General features: G+C 34.6%; 1 protein-coding gene and 1 pseudogene across 1 annotated transcript; one reads left to right on the plus strand and one right to left on the minus strand.

The window, feature by feature from the left end:
* The first annotated feature begins 673 nt into the window (after positions 1–673).
* LOC107175660 (probable carboxylesterase 18) lies at positions 674–1,403 on the plus strand. The gene is made up of 2 exons (XM_025100007.1): positions 674–683; positions 850–1,403. The coding sequence occupies exons 1-2, from the start codon at positions 674–676 to the stop codon at positions 1,401–1,403; spliced, it is 564 nt and encodes a 187-aa protein (XP_024955775.1).
* Positions 1,404–10,489: 9,086 nt separating this feature from the next.
* On the minus strand, positions 10,490–18,705 carry LOC102623365 (uncharacterized; annotated as a pseudogene).
* Positions 18,706–19,719: the final 1,014 nt, after the last annotated feature.

Below are 19,719 nucleotides of genomic sequence, written 5' to 3' on the forward strand. Positions count from 1 at the left end.
TCCGAATCTCGTTGTCATCTCTTTCACCAAAAGAAAACTTTCTCATCAACTGTAGAACTTTCATAATTCATCTCAAAGTTATAATACTCACGGTTTGCATTTATGCTTGCGATAGGGGTTTCAAGACTTTTAGTCATAAGTCATTATAGACAACGTCAATTTATTGGTACAAATTCTCTTAGTTGAACAATGATGAATTTTTCCTTTAGGCTGATCATAATGGGCCTTTGATTTTCAAGCCTAGTGGTGCTCCTTTAAGTTTTATCCTAAGAGTAAATACCCACTTAGATTTGACAAAGATGAGTTTGCTTTGATAATGCCCTACAAAGATAAGAAAATGATCAAAGGACCAGCTTTCTTCGTGAAAATTACCAATGGTCGAGGCAGTCACCAGATTTTTAAAGAGTAAAGTTTAGAGTAGGTAAACTTAGACAGAGAAAGTCATCATTTCCCTTTTGAATATTTTTACTTCCTTTGAACAAGAATGAAGAGCTTATATATAGATGACCTTATTTTACTTGAGTCCTATTTTGTTTGATGACAAATGTCATTGTTTTTGTGCCACTTAGCAACACTTGTCTTCTTATGCCTATGTTGAGTGATACTTTGATATGCAATCTTGTCAAATGCGGAAGTGTCTCTATCCTTTTCTTTTGATGCATTTATTCTATCCATGCATCCTTGTAAGCAGTGTTCATGTCATTGCTATCCACTGCATAAGCTGAATCTTTTAAATTTGCTACTTAAGCAAAATTCTCATTTCTAAGCAGTGCTTGTGTCACTTCTATCTACTGCATAAGCTGAAACTTTTAAATTTGCTACTTAAGCAAAATTCTCATTTCTAAGTAGTGTTTGGGTCACTTCTATCTACTAAAACAGCCACCACAAGCAGCTCGCCAGTGATTGTCTACTTCCATGGTGGAGGCTTCATTCTTTTGGCTACAAACTCAAAACGCTTCGATGATCACTATCGAAGGCTCGCTAAGGAGATCCCCGCAGTCGTCATCTCTGTCAATTACCGTCTTGCTCCTGAGAATCAGTACCCGAGTCAATATGACGATGGGATTGATATGTTAAAATTCATCGACAGTAAAATCTCAACAGTCGAGCATTTCCCAGCTTGTACTAACCTCAAACGTTGTTTTGTCACTGGTGATAGTGCCGGCGAGAACTTGGCGCATAACGTGGCAGTGCGAGCTAATGAGTGTAAATTTTCCATGCTGATGCTCCTTCGAGTGGTACTGATTCAGCCATTTTTCGGAGGAGAGGAGAGGACTCAGTCAGAGGAAGATCTTAATGATATAACTCCATTGGTTTCATTGAAGCGTACTGACTGGATGTGGAAAGCTTTTTGGCCGGAAGGGTCTGATCGCGACCAATCAAAGTTTGTTTTGTTGTACTGAGTTGTTTGGTTTCTGAGAAAAGGATAAAGAAAGCTCAAGAAAATTTACTGAAGAAAAACTCTTATTCAACATATTTGAGAATGAGATTACATTGCTTTATATACAAGTATCTAGAATCATCTGCACACACAATGCACGAGTGAAGAATAAGAAACAAACTACAACAAACTAACAAATTCTAAAAGCAAAGCTTAATAACCCTTTAACAGCTTTTGCTGACTCAGCATCCAGCTCAGCATAACAAACTTAACTATCAATTACCTTAACATCCCCCCTCAAGCTTAAGGTCGTGGGACGACATTAAGCTTGCTGCAGAGATAAGCAAATTGGTCAAAAGAAAGAGGCTTGGTAAGAATGTATGCAATCTGCTCAGAGCTAGAAACATGACTCACAGTGAGTTGTTTTTGAGCAACATGCTCCCGAATAAAGTGAAGATCTAATTCAATGTGCTTGGTACGAGAATGATACTTAGGATCACTAGCTAAAGCTTCAGTACTTTGATTATCACAATACAAAATTGGAGCTTGGATAAAGGATACTTTGATTATCACAATACAAAATTGGAGCTTGGATAAAGGATACTTTGATCTCCTGCAACAGATAAGTGATCCAAAGAACTTCTGATGTAGTTAAGGCCAGAGCTCCATATTCAGACTCTGCGGAGGACTTTGAAACAATATGCTGCTTTTTGGAAGACCAAGAGACAAGATTATTGCCCAAATAGACACAATATCCTCCAATGGATTTCCGGTCATTAGGGTTAGAACCCCAATCAGCATCAGAAAAAGCAATGAGAGATTGTGACCCTGTGTTGAAGAATTGGATAACAAATGTGCTGTACATTGCAGATACCTGAGAGCCCTTTTACATGCCTGCCAATGATGAACTGTTAGAGCTGCTAAAAACTGACTCAACTTATTGACAATGAAAGCAATATCATGTCTGGTGATAAGTACATATTGTAGAGATCTTATAATACTTCTGTATAATGAAGGTTTGTCAAAGACAGCCCTTTTATCCTTATGAAGTTTATCATAAATATTCATAGGTGTGTTGTAACCCTTGCTATCAAGCATATTATCTTTTCTAAGAATATCACTTATGTATTTAGTCTGAGACAAATGCAGCCCTTCCAAAGTAGGAGTAACTTCAATACCAAGGAAGTAATTGAATTCCCCTAAATCTTTCAGTGCAAATTCAGAATTTAAATTCTGAATAACAGACTCAATGTGCTTAGAATGAGATCCAGTGATTAAAATATCATCAACATATATAAGGACAAGCAAAATATCCTCACCAATATATTGAATGAAGAGTGATGTATCAGATTTGGATGCCTAAAATCCCCAGTTGATCAAAGAGTTCTTCAATCTATCATACCATGCTCTTGGAGCTTGCTTTAGACCATACAAGACTTTGTTGAGTTTACAGACGTATGATGGATGTATAGAATCTAAGAACCCTCTGGCTGATGCGTTAATACATTCTCTTGAAGCAAGCCATTAAGAAAAACATTATTTACATCAAGCTGTCTAATTGGCCAATGCTTCATCACTGCCGAACTTAAAACTATTATGATTATACATGGCTTCACAACTGGACAAAAGGTCTCAAAGAAGTCAATCCATTATGTTTGATGATACCCATGTGCTACTAAACGTGCTTTATATTTGGAGATGCTACCATCATGATGATATTTCACTCTGTAAACCCATTTATTCTCGACAATTTTTGAAGCTGTTTCAAGTGGGACTAATGTCCAAGTGTGATTTCTCTGTAAAGCTTCAAATTCCTCCTTCATAGTCAGGAACCACTTAGGATCTTGTAGAGCAACTTTAACACTAGCTAGTTCTAAATGCTTTGTAACAGCAAGATAGGTTTTGAGTTTAAAAATACCAGCTTTTGCTCTTGTGATCATAGGATGGATTGGCTGAGGATTTAAGGTAGAATAGGAAGGAAGAGTAGAGGATGATGTAGAAGAAGGAAGCTGTGCTAATCCAAACTTGATGTTGAAGACAAAACTGGTACAAGAGGATTAGCTGAAGGCCCTTCATTGCTACTGTCAATGGAAGAGAATTTGTGAAAGAAGACAACTTGGTCTGGTGTTGAGTTATTGACATCAGAAACTTTAGAACAGCACTGTGTAGGAAATAATTCTGGGTAAGGAAATTCAGACTCATGAAAAGCAACATGTCTAGCAACAAATACCTTGCCAAACTTATCTATACACTTATACCCTTTATGAAGAGGGCTATAACCAATAAGAATACATTTTTTAGTATGGAAATCGAGCTTATACTGATTATAAGGCCTGAGTAGGGGAAAACAGGCACAACAAAAAACTCTCGAAAATGTATAGTCTGGTAAATGATGATGCAATTTCTGAAATGGAGACAAGTTATTTAGAATTGGAGTAGGCATTCTATTAATTAGAAAAGATGCTGTGTGGAATGCTTCCCACTAAAAAGAAAGAGGTAATTTGGACTGAGCTAGAAGTGTCAAGCCTGACTCCACAATGTGTCGGTGTTTCCTTTTAACTACACCATTTTGGTGATGTGTGCATGGACAACTGTATCTAAGTAAGATACCTTCTTTTTTAAGATAAGATTTGAAAGCTAAAACCCCCCACGTCTGATTGTATAGCTTTGATAGGAAAAGAAAATTGTTTTTCAACAAGAAGTTTAAAATGTTTGAAGGTTTCAAGGGCTTCAAATTTGAGAGTAAGGGGAAACATCCAACAGTATCTAGTAAAGTCATCTACAAATGAGATGTAATATTTATATTCATCCATAGAGTGTTTAGAAGCCGGTCCCCATAGATCAGTGTGTAAGAGTTCAAGTTGAGCTTTTGACTTAATTTCAGTTGATGCATTTTCCCACATTGACAAGCATCACAAAAATTAACAGATTACTTAGGAATAGAATTCAAAGTAAGATTCCTGAGAATTATTTGTAAAGCATGTTTGTTTGGATGACCAAACCTATTATGCAACAACTTAATTGACTCACTTCTAGAAGTAAGAAAACTTGCTAAGACAGAACTTTGATAAGTTTGATCAACAAACATTTGATTATTTGACTCTTGAGAAGAGTTTACATCTTTATTTTTTAAAAGAACTGACAACATAGAGCTTGGTTTTGAGATATAGACAGCAAACTGAAGAGAGGAGTCAGAATGAAGAGAGGAGTGATCTAATGGCAGTAGCTTATAAAGGCCTCCTTCAACAATCCCTTGTGCCAGCAGAGTTCTCTTCATCTTGTCCTTTACAAAGCACATATTGGAAGAAAATTCATTGTTGTCTAAAAGAAGTTGAGATATGCTAATAAGGTTCTTTGTAATGCTGGGTACACACAAGACATTATTTAGATTTAGATGAGTTCATAAGGATGTGTAAAAACAAATAGAACATGTGTGTGTAATTGTGAGTCCTTGACCATTTCCAACCAGCAATAACTGTGATACCAAATAAGGCTTACCTTCAGTTAGAGTTTGCACATTATTTGTAAGATGATGGGTAGCCCCACTGTCCAGGTACCAGCCTTGATCAGCAACTCCCTCAGAAGCCATCACATATGCAACCTTAGATGCTTGATTCTGCATAAGAAAGTTGGGAACAAAATTCCTGTTAAACTTGTCCCTGCAATCAGTAGCAGAATGATTTCGTTTGAAACAAATTTGGCAGATTATATTTCTTTTACCACCTCCTCTGCCACCATAACCAGAAAAACTACCATTGCCTTGAAATCCATTTCCAGATAAACCATTGTTACCACTAAATCTATCACCAAAGCCATTTCCATTGAATCCACTGCCATAAAAGCCATTATTACCATTAAATCTGCCACCAGAACCATTGCCAGTAGATCAATTTCCATTATTATTAAATCCACCAGAAAAATCATCTCTACCTTTATTACCATTCCAACCTCTTTCTGAATTTTGCCATATAAAACCACCTCTACCAAAACTATATCCTCCCTTATTGTTATAGTTATCATTCCAATTTCCATTTCCATTTTTACTCATAGAATTTTCATTCCAATTTCCTTGAGCATTGTTATTCCATCCAGCAATATTTCCTAACTTCTTTTAATTGTTACCAGATTGAGCAATGTTTGCCATATAGTTTGACTTAGCATCTTTATTAGCATTAGATTGAGCATTTTCCAGCCTAGCTTCATAAGTCAACAACATAGAATATGCTTCATTGATGCTCATCTTAAGAACATTTGCCTCAATATACACTACCACAGGGTAATAAGGTTGATCTAATCCAAAAATTAAGTGTGTAATGAAATCAAGAGAACAAACTGGACTACCAGCTACTGCCAATTCATCAATAACAAATCTTAACTTGCTAAAGTACTCTGTGATTGACATAGATCCTTTCTTAAGATTGTTTAATAACATCTTTAAGTGAAATTTCTTAGCTGCAGTTTCAGATCCAAATTGTTGTTCTAAGCTAATCCAGAGTTCATGAGAAGTTTTAGAGTTTACCACAAGGCTTAGAATCTCAACACGAATGGATGTTAAAAGCCAGCTCAACGACATCTGATCTTACTTCTTCCAAACAGCATAAGCAGGATTCTCTAACGTCACAACACCAATACCTCCTGATTCATCTGAAGGAAATTGATCAGGACAGATTCGTGATCCATCCAGCAAGCTTTCAAGATCATTTACTCTAACAGAGGAGAGGATCTGTGATTTCTAGATCGTATAGTTTGACCTATCAAGTTTGATCGGTGTTGTAAATGTAAAAGTTGAAATTGAAGAAGAAACATTGATATTGGAACTCGAGGAAGCCATAAGCATTAAGATTCGATGGCTCTGATACCAAAACAAAGTTTGTTTTGTTGTACTGAGTTGTTTAGTTTCTGATAAAAGGATAAAGAAAGCTCAAGAAAATTTACTAAAGAAAAACTCTTATTCAATATATTTGAGAATGAGATTACACTGCTTTATAACCCTTTAAAGCTACAACACGAGTGAAGAATAAGAAACAAACTACAACAAACTAACAGATTCTATAAGCAAAGCTTAATAACCCTTTAACAACTTTTGTTGACTCAGCATCCAGCTCAGCATAACGAACTTAACTATCAATTACCTTAACACGACCATCCAGCGGCGAATACTTTTGGGAAGAATGCCTTTGATATTTCTAGAGTGGACATTCCAGCGACGATTGTAATTGTTGGTGGGTTTGATCCTTTAAAACATTAGTAGAAGAGGCACTATGAGGGATTGAAGAGACATGGCAAAGAAGCTTATTTGATTGAGTATCCGAATGCAGTTCACAGTTTCTACGTTTTCCCTGAGCTACACAAGGGATCTTTCATTGATGACGTCGGGAATTTTATATGAGATCAATCTGCTAAATCATGAATGAAGGAAAATTAATCACTCTTACACTCTTTGTTTAATTAAGTAATTAGCATTCAAATTGTAATCACATGTGTGTACACTTTTCTTTTCTAATTGTTGTAAAATTTTCATGCTTTTAGCTATAAATGAGTGAGTTATCTCTTTCTCAAGTTGTTTGAGGTACAGAGCCATGAAATTAAACAATAAATAGTCAATGAGATATCGAATTCAAAATTTTTGTAGTTTTGCCTTTTGGGGAAGAAATAAGAAAAAAAAAAGTGGAGCCTATTTCCACAAATATCGGTCTTGAATTGTGTGAACCATTTTGATTTTCTAAAATGATACTTGCCTATGTCGTTTTTGTGGCCTATGTTTTGTGAAATTGGAAAAGATCAGTACGGGTGCGATTTTTGTGGTCCTCTTGTGCCTTTTATGGGTAAATATCATTGACGTTTTAATTCAAGAGTCCAACTGTTGTGCAGTGGCCATCAGTTGTAAAGTGCAGCTGTCACAAGTGTTTTGTTTTTTGTAATAAACATTTGATTATAGGTGGGGTTATTTGCACTCTAAAATTTAATAAACAATTTGTTGGAGAAAAATCAGTTTTTCTAATTTTTTATAAAACCTTTTAAGATCGCTCTCATACAATATATAAAAATTTATAATCTAGAATTCGTACCTTGAAAATCTGATTTAGTTTTTTCCGCTGAAGTAATTTAAGCTCCCAGATCACGATCCGTCACCACCACTCCTGTTAGATCACGATCCGCCACCAAATAATCTTTCAGATTATAACATAAGTTTGATCTACACTTGACGTATGGGCGCCTTTATCACCACTAAAGCAACTAGTACGGGAAAATTTTTCTCTCAACAATAGAGAGAAAAATATTTTTCTCTGATCTATACAAAGTGGCTGCTCCATTTTTCTTTAAAGAAATTAAGTCTTTTTATCTCTCCCTTTAATGAAAACCCTAGACTCCAAATAATAAAAATAAAAAATCACGTTACTTGCTTTTTCTATAAGGGACCCACCTTGTAAAATAATATAAGGCCCCTTACACACAAGCAAATTAAATGGAGCCTCCCACTAAATGATATATTTAGGCTTTTGACCCAAATAGCTAGTTATCTTACTTATTAATTTAGTAGTGGTGCAGTCAATTAAATGAGCTAACCCGGGGATCACTTGGGAACATACAATAGTGGCTACAACAATTAATCATGTAATTAAATAAGTCTAATCATTTAATTCCAACTCTACTCCACTATAAGATTGGAACTGACCTCCATAATTGTATGTTCGAATAATAATGAGTCTCAAGCCACATTGATTTCTTTACTGCATAATCCTTTGTACCACATCATTAATTAAATCGAAATCTCAACTGTCCAATCGATTTAATTACATCTTATTCCTTGAAACTTACTGATTTTCTCTAATGATCATTTTCAACATACTAAATATGTTGACACACTCTGCCCAGAGAATTTTATGATCAAGTGTCAAAAACCCATCAAGAGATGTGTTGTATAAATTCTATATTGTTAATCTATAACTTCAATACTCATAATTGCTCCCACCAAGATATCGGGTAATCTTGACCACGATTGTGTGTTATGCCCATCGGTAACTCAAATAGAATAACAATTAGAATCATGAAATTATAACTAACTCAAGATTAAGATTACAGTAAAATCAATGTCTATGAGATTTAATAAGTCTGACAATCATTTCAAGGTTAATTAAATCTCATATGTGATCCAGCTCAATGTAGTCAAACTACATTAGTAAATTCATACATGATTAAGATAAATCATTCAATGAATTTACTACAGTCTAAACATAAATAAAGCGCTCAACTCTATTTATCAACTGTGAACTTATTTTATTTAATTATAAGATAACTTGTATTTATGTCTTCTGTGAATCCACATGATGATCACATAAATACATATAATATAATTAAACGGATTTTATTCAAAATATTTATGCAATTGAAAATATCTCTAATATTTTATTAATTAGAAAATAAATTAATATACTTTAAAAGAGCATATAATCCCAACAATCTCCCACTAGCTCTTAAAGCATATATGGTATATTGCACATGCTCTAGGGCTCTAAGTGTATGTTATAAAGGTTTCCCACTAATGGTCATTGTAACAAGATCTGCCATTTAGCATCTAATATCATTTGAGGTACTGTCATATAACATTTCTACACTATTCCCTTATAAGATGATACTTTCTCTCAATTTGTTTTGTTTTTTGTGGTTCCTCGGTTCCTTAGATTGAGCTACCACACCACCATAATCACAAAATAGTTTAAGGGGTGCAATTATAACAGGTACCACCTCAAGATTTGTAGGAACTTGCGGAGTCATATAGCTTCTTTTGCAGCTTCAGTTGTGAAGTCTGTGATACAAGATTGTTTCACACTCATCCAACTAATAGCTCCACTTCCTAATGTAAATACATAGCCGGAAGTTGATTTTCTAGAATCTTTATCTGACAGAAGGTCACAATTAGTATAACCTACTGGAATAAGTTCATCACCAAAATACATAAACATATAATTTTTAGTTCTTTTCAGATACTTTATAATATGCTTGACTGCAGTCCAGTATTCAGGTTCAGGATTAGATTGATATCTGCTAACCATCCCTACCGCAAAACAAATTTGATCTTTTTCAATATTATTAGAACCTATGACTCGAATTTTAAGAAGGCTCCTCCTAACCATGAATCTAGATCTTGACAAATTTCTTAATTGTACAGTAAATTTATATATCTAGTTTTCATTAGAGTCTAGATTTATATTGTAATTTATATATATATAAATTCTGCTCCGTATTCTCCCAATTTCAAGAATTTCAGCCATATTTCCACACTGCTAGCGGTAATTTGGTGCACTAAGAACTCATGCAAGATCCGATAGCCAATTAACATGTGCTTTGGTCTCTCAAAAAACATGTTAACTAGTCGAAGCCAATTTTTTTTTTTTTTTTGGCAACAATTTTTTTGGAAAATGTGCCCCAGGTTAAATAAAATAATTTAAAATTTTAAGTAATTATATTTAACTAACAACTCATATTAAAATTATGAGAAAGAGGTAAAGATTTGAAAAATTGGTTAGAATGTCATATATCTCTCCATCCTAAATTTATATTGTATATTCTTCTACATACATTAACTGCAAAATTAAAAAATAATTTTTTTAATACGACATAATTCCTAATACAAACTGAAAATTTGAAAATTAATTGATAACACAGCATTCCTGATCAAACTTCTTTAACTTTCGTAGTTGTTAACAATAAATAATGGATAAATATAATTTTTCAAAAAAAAAAAAAAGAGAATAAAAGTATGGACGCGTTGCCCAAGTAGCTTAAGACCCCACGATGCGACACCACTTTCCTTTGGTTCCTTCTTTGATTTTACAGTTACAAGTTACTTTCCCTCCTTCACAATCATGTACCCTTTTCCAGGAAGTAGTTTGCTCGGATTGGATGGTGAGATTCCAGTGTTCCACATATGATCGAGTACGAACCCAGCAAGAACTAAAGGACAGAAAAACTTAAACCAATTATCTTGACCTTATGCTACACAGAGATGCTGGGTACAGACCAAATGGAGTATCCAATTAGTCTAAACAACAATTTCGTTAGTATGTAACGAGTCTCAAAGATTACTAGACAACATCACATTATCAATAATAATAGAAGTTTCCTCCTAAGAGGATTTCATGGTTGTTTACAATGCTGCTTAAGATTACAATACTTTCCTTCTAAGAGGATTTCATAATTGTCTACATGCTGCTTAAGATTACAGTACTTTCCTCCTAAGAGGATTTTTCATAGTTTTTTACGTGCTACTTAAGATTACAAAGCACAGAGTACAATAAAACGGAGTGAAGCATTATCACCCATAATGATATGGTAAATTTAACAATATTACTTCTAAGAAGATTTTATAGTTGTTTTAAATTTTGCTACTTAAGGGAAATCCTCCACTAGTTGTTTTATCCATGCATCGTTGTAAGCTGTGTTTCTGCCACTGCTATCCTCTGCACCAGCTGAAGCTTCTCCATCCGACTTTGATAGGTTAAAGTCAGGGGTAAGGGTTTGTTCAGTCTCTTTTCGAGAGTTTTTATCCGGAAAAGCCCTTGGGAAATTGATCGGGTGATTTACCTGCTCATCACCGTAAATTTGACTGTCAGAAAAATGACAATTATCAAAAGAACTATTAGAAAATATTAATTCTTGTTCTTGAGAAATTGGTGTCTGCACTGCAGAAAAAGAGGCGTCATTTAGCCCATTGTGGCCATCGTATGACTTGAGTTCTCCAACTAGCAGACATTGATCGTTGTCAAGCAGTTCTTTCGCCCATGCATCGTTGTCAGTAGTGTTTGTCTCACTGCCATCCTCTGCATAAGCTGAAGCTTCTCCATCTGATTTTGATGGATTAAAGTCAGGGATAAGAGTTTGTCCAGTTTCTTTACGAGAGTTTACATCCTGGAAAGCCCTTAGGGAATCGATGGGGTAATTTACCTGCTCGTCACTGTCAATTTGACAATCAGAAAAATCACAATTATCAAAAGAACTATTAGAATACATTAATTTTTCTTCTTGAGAAATTGGTGTCAGCATTGCAGAAAAAGAGGCATCATTTTGCCAATTGGAGCTACCGTATGCGTTCAGTTCTCCAATTGGCGGAAGTTGCTCCTGAAAATTATTTTCTGCAAAATTAGGTTGATCTAGTGGTAGCTGCCGCTCCAAATCGCTATTTGGTGGTGGCAGGGGGTTTGTGGCACTATCTTCTCCACTATAATTTATTGCAGTAATAAAATGGTCACTTGGTAACTGAGTAGGTGGATAATTATTCGCAAGAGAGTACATCTTTTGTTCACCATGATTTCCCAGACAAGAAATTGAATTGTGATTTGGTAGTTGCCCGAATTGTGATTTGGTCGTTGCTGTGGGCAGTGGCGGATCCAAAAATTAAAATGAGGGGGGGCTTAGCTCAAAAAATTTTATTTAACTTAAATTTTTTTAACGTTCACTTGAATACATATTAAGTATTATAAACTCAAATTTTATTACTTTTTTAAATTTTAAATAATAATAGTAATAAATTATTATTTTTAAATGCGTAAAAATATCATTTTTCGAAGTAGTATTTTAAATGCGTGAAAATATCATTTTCCGAAGTAGTTTCCACAAAATATTTTAAAAAAATAAAATAATGTGGCTAATAGAATTTGAACTAAGGTTTTGAAACTATTAAATAACACTCTTACCATTAAACTATAAGTCTTTTAATGTATAAAAAATGTGTCAAAACTTTTTTATCCAACTTTTTCAGAAGGGACTTGGGGTACATTTAAAAGAAAATTTAATGGTCCAGGGGGAGCTGAAGCCCCTCCTGGACCTTAATTGGGTCCGCCCATGGCTGTGGGTATTTGAGAGTAGTTTCTTCACTATGATTTAGTGGTAGCGGCTGGTGTGTGTGAATATTTTCACCATTACTTGGTGATAGCTGAGTTGGGGGGTCATTTGTTATTGACTGAGGATAATAAATGGAATTGTGATTTTGTGATTGCTGCGGAGGGATGGTGGGAGTGTTTTTTTCACTATGAATTCCATTCGAAATCGAACGGTCACTAGGTGATTGGTGAGGAGGAAAAACCAGTTGTTGACTTGATTCCCCTTCATCAATTGTCGAAATACCACTCTTCTTCTTCTTATTCCATTTTCGTTTTATGCAACACAGAACAAATTCCCTCTGCATAAATTAAAGGCAAAACCAAAATAAGGAATAATGCACTATCAATTAATTTTCAGATATTTGTTAGCACTGCCAGAATTGCTACTCACCAAACAACAACAGATTCATTCATCAAGTCATGCAAATGCTTTCGGACACTTATTTGTAGTTGCATTTTAAATACCGTCACAATTTCTTTCATCGTGATACGAGGATCCTACCCATTAACGTTTAAGTAATAGGCAACAAAGATGTACACCTTAAGACGGCCCGGTTAACTAATCCTATTATATATCTCCAATAGACACAATAATCTGGCATGCTTCACCAATTAATCACGTCAATCATCAAGAAGAGCTAGCCTTATTATACATCCAAAGATTTAACAGTGCATAAAAGAAATGAACTTTCAAGTGAGTCACAAAAACAAATTAGGCTCATACCTTATAACTGGCGTCGTTCTTGATATGGTACTCATGCATACCCCAGTCGGTTATGAATTCCTTACGAGGAAGACCACGACGGTAGAAGGTCAAAAACTTTTTGGTACCAGTAAGGCCATTTGTAGCTTCGATTTGGGAATCTTTACTAGTTATATGCCAGTAGCCTGCATTGGTTCTTCTGTGGGCGCCGTTTAACACAGGGGCGTTTGAAATATTTGGTAATCAAGTTATACCAAGTGCAGCTCAAGTTCTTACATTAATTAAGTGAGCAGAATTTCTGTGCAGAAGGGACATCTTTGGGAATTAAACTGTACTGTATGAGATTGAATTAATTTTCGAGCCATACATCATTGAAAAGATATTTCTGTTAGCTTTCCCATGAATTTTACTAATCTAAATTTGGAGTTTTCTACAGTAAATTATGATCAGTTAAGTGCAGACTGTTCAGTTTTGAGTCAAGAAGAATATTTCGGACTTGAATTTTTTTTAATGCTCTTTGCTGTGTTTTAAGCATACCAATGTTTTATTAATGTCTAGCTTTAATGTTGGTCTTTGAAGTCAAGTCATTTGAAGGGTTCTTTGTAGTAAATCTATGCTTGGAGAATTGTTCCAAGAAAGTTATTTAAGCTTATGTAGTTGTAACCAAAGGATAGAGATTAATTTTGGGAATTAGATGAACTTTGAGTTATTATCAAACTATGTATCTCTTTGGTGGATTCCATTGAGTGGTGAGTATTTTTAAGCCATGTATCCTTAGCTTAACAACTTTAGATGGTGAATTTTTCTGTATCTTTTTGTTGTTTGCTATGGTGGTGAGCTTGTGATTTCTTGAGTGTGTGACATTGTGTTTTCTCATCTATTGTGTCCGGTGTCAAATTTGGTATCAAAGCATTGGGTTCTGAAAATTTATGGCTCAACGACGTTGACGTAATGCAAGAGTTGCAGAGCCTCGTGTTCGTGAGAGGGACTTGGGTGATATAGAAAGGGATGATCTTAGAAGACAAGTAGAACAACTTCATCAACGATTACAACACCTTGAAGGAACTCGAGAAGCTGCTCCTAATGGTAGTTCGGAAGAAGAAGGCTCAATCAATGACGGGGTAGATTATAATCCCTTCTATCAAGAACAAAGCTCCAATAGTGAATTTTCTTCTCGTTCTCGAATTCATAGGCGTCACGATTCTTATCAGCCTTTCGACTTCAAGGTCGAAGTTCCTGAATTTGAAGGAAGAATGCAACCAGAAGAGTTTGTTGATTGGCTTAATACTGTTGAACGCATTTTTGAATACAAAGATGTGCCTAAAGATCGCAAAGTGAAAGTCATTGCCATTAAACTTAAAAAGTATGCTTCTTTATGGTGGGAAAATCTTAAGAGGCAAAGGGAACGAGACGGACGGAGGAAAATTGTTAATTGGGAGAAAATGAAAAAAGAGCTTAAGAGAAAGTTTTTGCCCGATAACTACAGGCAAGATATCTACCTTAAGTTCCACAACTTCAAACAAAAGGAATTGTCAATGGAAGACTATACAGCAGAGTTCGACAACCTAATGATGAAGTGTGATTTGTTAGAGGCGGAAGAGCACACGATCGCACGCTATCTGGGTGGTTTAAAACCTGAGATTGGTAATGTGGTCCAACTCCAACCATATTGGACTTATAGTGATGTATGCAGGCTTGCTCTTAAGGTAGAAAAGCAACAAAAGGATGCTCGTGGTGGGGGTATTCGGTTCACAGTTCGTGATGTCAATCGAGGGAGTGACTCCGTTTCTAAGCATAATTCTGGTTTGAATTCTACTGCAAAGAAAATTACGAGGAATGATATCGGGGAAGGATCTAAACAGCGAGCAAGTGATTCGAATGCTAGGGGATAAGGATTTCATAAAAAAGAATGAAGATTACCATCTTCCAACCACTTTAAATGGTTCTCTCTAAACTCCAAGTGATTTCTCCTGGCGGTCTCTGCAATTTCCTCAGTGTACAGACCTATCTTCACCATTGTTAGCAGAACCCGACTGTAACGTGAGCTTAAGATCTGTTCAGAAGAAGCAACCAATTTAAAACATAGGTGCTCAGGGAAAGGGTTCCGCGTTGAATCTTCTCTTAGAACAGGGTAGAAATACACAAGCCTGCCACCCATTACTAGAATCCTACCAGCAAGGTCAAGCAAATCATGCACACACTCAGATAAGCAGTATGGAGCTGTTGATGGTATGTGGCCAACTCTCTTGTCATCAGGAACAGTGTAAGGATCCAGGACTCCCTTTAGCAATTTACGTCCACCAGATTTACGTCCACTAGCCCGCACTCCATAAGGAGGGTCACAGATTATGGCATCAAAGACCTAATCAACATAATATAACTTTAAATGAAAATATAAGATCCAGAAAAATAACAGCAATAATCAATTTATGTAACTTAAGAGTTCCAATCAATGATTAAACTTTTACCAAATGTCACCATAAGGTTCTTAGGCAACCATCTTTCTTCTTATTTGTACAGCATTGGGTAAATTGCAGTCAACAACAGTTGAACAGACAAAAATTCATTTCTATCTGGTAAGTTCAGGCTTTTTAAAAATAAAACTGTCAATAAGCACCATCCGATACACAAATTAAAAAAAAAATTTAGTTCAACGATTTGATACTTCAAATTTAGTAAAAGTTTCATTTTTTAGTCAATAACATCAAAAAGGATATGGATGTTATGTTGTTAAGAACGCAACATTACTGCCATAAAATCCTAAAGAATTCGTCATTGCATAATGCCTCAAATTAGTAAACACGCACCAGTAAAATTTGCTTCAATTTAGTGCATTTTACTTTCATTTAAAATTTTTGGGATTCTATTGTGAGATGATGTAATATTTTCTTAACTGTCAGTAGCAAAATTACTGGCACATCATAATTGTTAAGAAATCAATTGAAAAATTAAGTAATAAAATCTACCAGAGTACAGAGAAAAGGAACCACTTATTACACAGTACACACTGCAAGAGTAAAAATCTCCCATAAATACCTCTTTCAAACCAGGACGCCAAGGTGGAAGGTTATTATCTGCCTTAGCAAACCAATAGGCATTTGTAATCCATACTGCAGAAATATGAGAACGAGTACAGTGTCATGCAATTCTGATACAATTATACAAACCATGGCCCACATTAACTTTTCAAACCTAAAGAATCAAGAATGAGCTATTAATATAAAAGGAGTATAAGTTAAAAATGTCAAATGAGTTCACAATTGCATATTAATGACAATTCATCACTGCTTTTTGTGGTGTGGATAGCCAAGTGTTTAAAGTACGTCTTAAAATAAAATATTCCATTAAAAAAAAAAAGAAATGAAAGGAAATGTTATCACACAGAATATTCACCTGCTTAAAATTGCTCCAAACATTAGTATCTGGGCCACGCCCATCGCGGACAACTCTAATGTCAATATCTGCAACCTGACATATTAAAAACTGTTAACCAATAACTAAACCAGTTTATAACAAGCACATAGTTCATAAAAACTCTGAAACAGAACTACCAAGTGCAATGTATTTCTAAGTAAATAATAGAGTAACAAGTGCTAACCATTGTCATTGTACCGAAGTGAGCTGCAGCAACAAGAATACTCCCAGTGCCGACAAAAGGGTCATAGACAAGTTTCCCAGGTTCAACCAATGCCTGGTTGGCCAGAAAGCCACTTCTGCATCCATTGCTGTGGGGCCAAGATAATTGCGGCTTTTTAACTGATATGTTGGTATTAGTTTCCTATCAGCAGCACCTATTTCTCTACCGAAAAAGATTCTCCTTTCTGCCACTGGTGGGAGCCCATTATTCACTCCATAGTCATCAGTTTCTATAAGCCAAAACTTGTGATCTGGATTTTTCAAATTAACTCGACCCTGCAACATATTGATTACTCCTTTACTTTAGAGATGATAAAGAATACATAAATTGATTGCCATTAGAACTTAGTGACATAACCTATAATCCATCCATTCTAGAACTTTTGCCTAATTTTGACTGACCAGTAGAAACTTTGAGATATTTAGAAAATCTTGAATTTTTAAATATCTGGGCTGTTAAAACTAAATAAAATAAATTATTCTTAGCACCCACTCAAAATACATTTTTTATTTTAATTTTTAAGATACCAATTATATCATTTAAAAGATGGAACTTATAAGAATGGAAAAATATCCTCTACTTTGTTGCTGCCTGTAGTGGATTAAATTTTTATTTCTTATTTTTTGTTTTTTTTATAATTATTATTTTTAGAAGCAGCAAACTCTACCACTTCAGAAAAACCATGCAGTTTACTGCCCCAAAAAGAAATTGTTGATGTAAAAAAGGGAACAACAAAATTTTGAAAAGAAAAATTAGCAACAAGCTGTTGCGCCTGTGAGATGGTCATCCTAATTGTGAGAGACTATAATGGAGACAAGTTAATCCTAGAGGCAGTAGCAGGTCTTTTCCAAGATTTTGGGAATCTATCATGGTCGTATGGAGGTAGCGAGAGAAAAAAGGCTGAACAATATCTTAAGATAGCATAAGAAAAAAGATGATTTGAAAGTACAAGAAGGTTCATATGTTCTAAATGCGTTTAACTGATGTAATGATTGCTAAGTCATATATTTTGAAGTTGAAATCAATAGAGGTGAAAAAAAAAAAAGCGCACAGCAGCTTCAGACATTATACAACCAAGAAGTGCTCAGAATGCATCATAGATGTAAATGACTAACAAAACAGAAACACGGCATGGTGTGTGTCCAAAGAAACAGAACAGAAACAGAGCACACAATCAATCACAATCATACCACCTCTTCTAAATAAGTAGAAAGATACCCAATTTGTGAAAAAAGGGAAAATAATATGCTATATGTCACCAATTGTGAAAAAAGGGAAAATAGTATTGCTATATGTCACTAACATTATTGCTTCATTAAAACACACAATGAGCAAATGGTAAGATGCAAAACAACGGACCTTGAAAGGAATATACGAAAGTCCTTTAATTCGATCATTTTGCTCCTGGAAGCTGAAGACTTTACCAAAGCTATCAACAGTAATCTTGAAAGTGGTATCAGAGCTCAAATACGGGAGCAGCTGGTCTTCTGGGTAACTTCTAATAGCCTCCTCCAATTCTTCATAACTACTTCCTTCTCGCCAAACTTCATACATCCCCTTCACCAGTATACCTATAAGACATAATTAAATTACAATTAAGTTTAAAAAAATAATAATTATTAAAAAAAAATAAGAAACTCACTTCGATTGGCAATGCTGCGAGCGATATCTTCAGAGGGAAGATTGACGAAATGGAAAGGAGAGTCAGGGTGGTGGTGTTTTGGAAGCTTCCATTCTAAAGCATCATTGACACCGAAGAGGTAAGCTAATGATTCAACTTCTGGCTTTCTGTAATCTAACACTCTGTGGAAAAACACGCACAGGTACCACATTTTTTTTTTTTTTTGGTTTTGGGTTTACTGTTTCTGTTGATCTTTCTCTTTGATATTTTTGTGCACGCCAACTGTTTGAAAGAAAGGTTGACTGAGAGAGTGACTGACTTGCCTATGTGACGGCCGGAAGAAAGACGGGGTTTCCAAGTCTTTCAACTTTGGTTGGTTAGCTTAGCGCCACTTACGCTTTGCGTTTTAGTTGCTCGTTGGCCGTCGCCTTGTTTAGGAGACCAAAACCACGTCGGTTTGAGTATTTGTGATTTGAAAATTGAAAACAGTTTAAAAATTAAGATATAATGCACAATTTTGATTTTTTTTTCTTAATACTTTTAATTTTCTTTAATGTCTTTGATATAATATTCATAAATTTTTTTATTTAAAAATATGCTTTCCAGAAAACTAATTACAAAGGAAAAGATAAATTAGAAATCCAAGTACATGTTTTTTAATATGAATGATGCAAAATTTTATTAATCAAAATTTTATTGATCATTATGTAGAATTCAATTAAAATATTGTATAAAGGTATGATTTCTTCAATTCTTGCATGAGAATAGAATTTTTTTTTTAATTGGCTCAATTTCAAATAATTTTTTTTTAATCTACCTTACATTTCTTTTCCCTTCATTTTTATCAATAAGATATTAGTAACTCAGAATACAATTATATCTAGAAAAAAAATGTTTGTTAAGAGTAGATAAATACAACTATCAAAAACTTAAACCAGTATTTAGTGATTTAGTGAGACCCATGAGTATATTATTTCGACATTTTAAAAAAATATATAATTGTTAAATTTTGTACCAATTATTCCCGTTCTTTTGGCATTGAAGTTACACAATGAGCTGAGATATGCAGATTTGAAGAAATACATTTACAAATGTTACTGAGAATTGTTCCCGTTTTTATCCTAGATTTTAACCTAAGAGATTTGTTCGAGAATGTTTTTCTTAATATATTTGTCCTAGGAGATTTTTCTTATATGTTTTTTTTGTCCTAGGAGATTTTTCTTACATAACTTGTTCTAGGAAGTTCTATCCTAAATGATTTGTTTTAGAATTCTAAGAGATTTATCCTAAATAGTTTGTCCTACGATATTCGGAGGTTTATCTCATGTCATTTATCCTAAAATCCTAAAACTTTTATCACAATTCACAAGTGATTTGTCCTAGGATCTTAGGAGATTTATCTTCAGTAGTTTATCATAAGATCCTATGATAGTTTATCTTAGGTTGTTCTATTTAAAAGATTTATCTTAAATAGTTTGTCCTAGGATTATAAGAGGC

The sequence above is a fragment of the Citrus sinensis genome, chromosome 1 (assembly GCF_022201045.2).
Source record: "Citrus sinensis cultivar Valencia sweet orange chromosome 1, DVS_A1.0, whole genome shotgun sequence".
In the NCBI taxonomy this organism is placed as follows: Eukaryota; Viridiplantae; Streptophyta; class Magnoliopsida; order Sapindales; family Rutaceae; genus Citrus; species Citrus sinensis.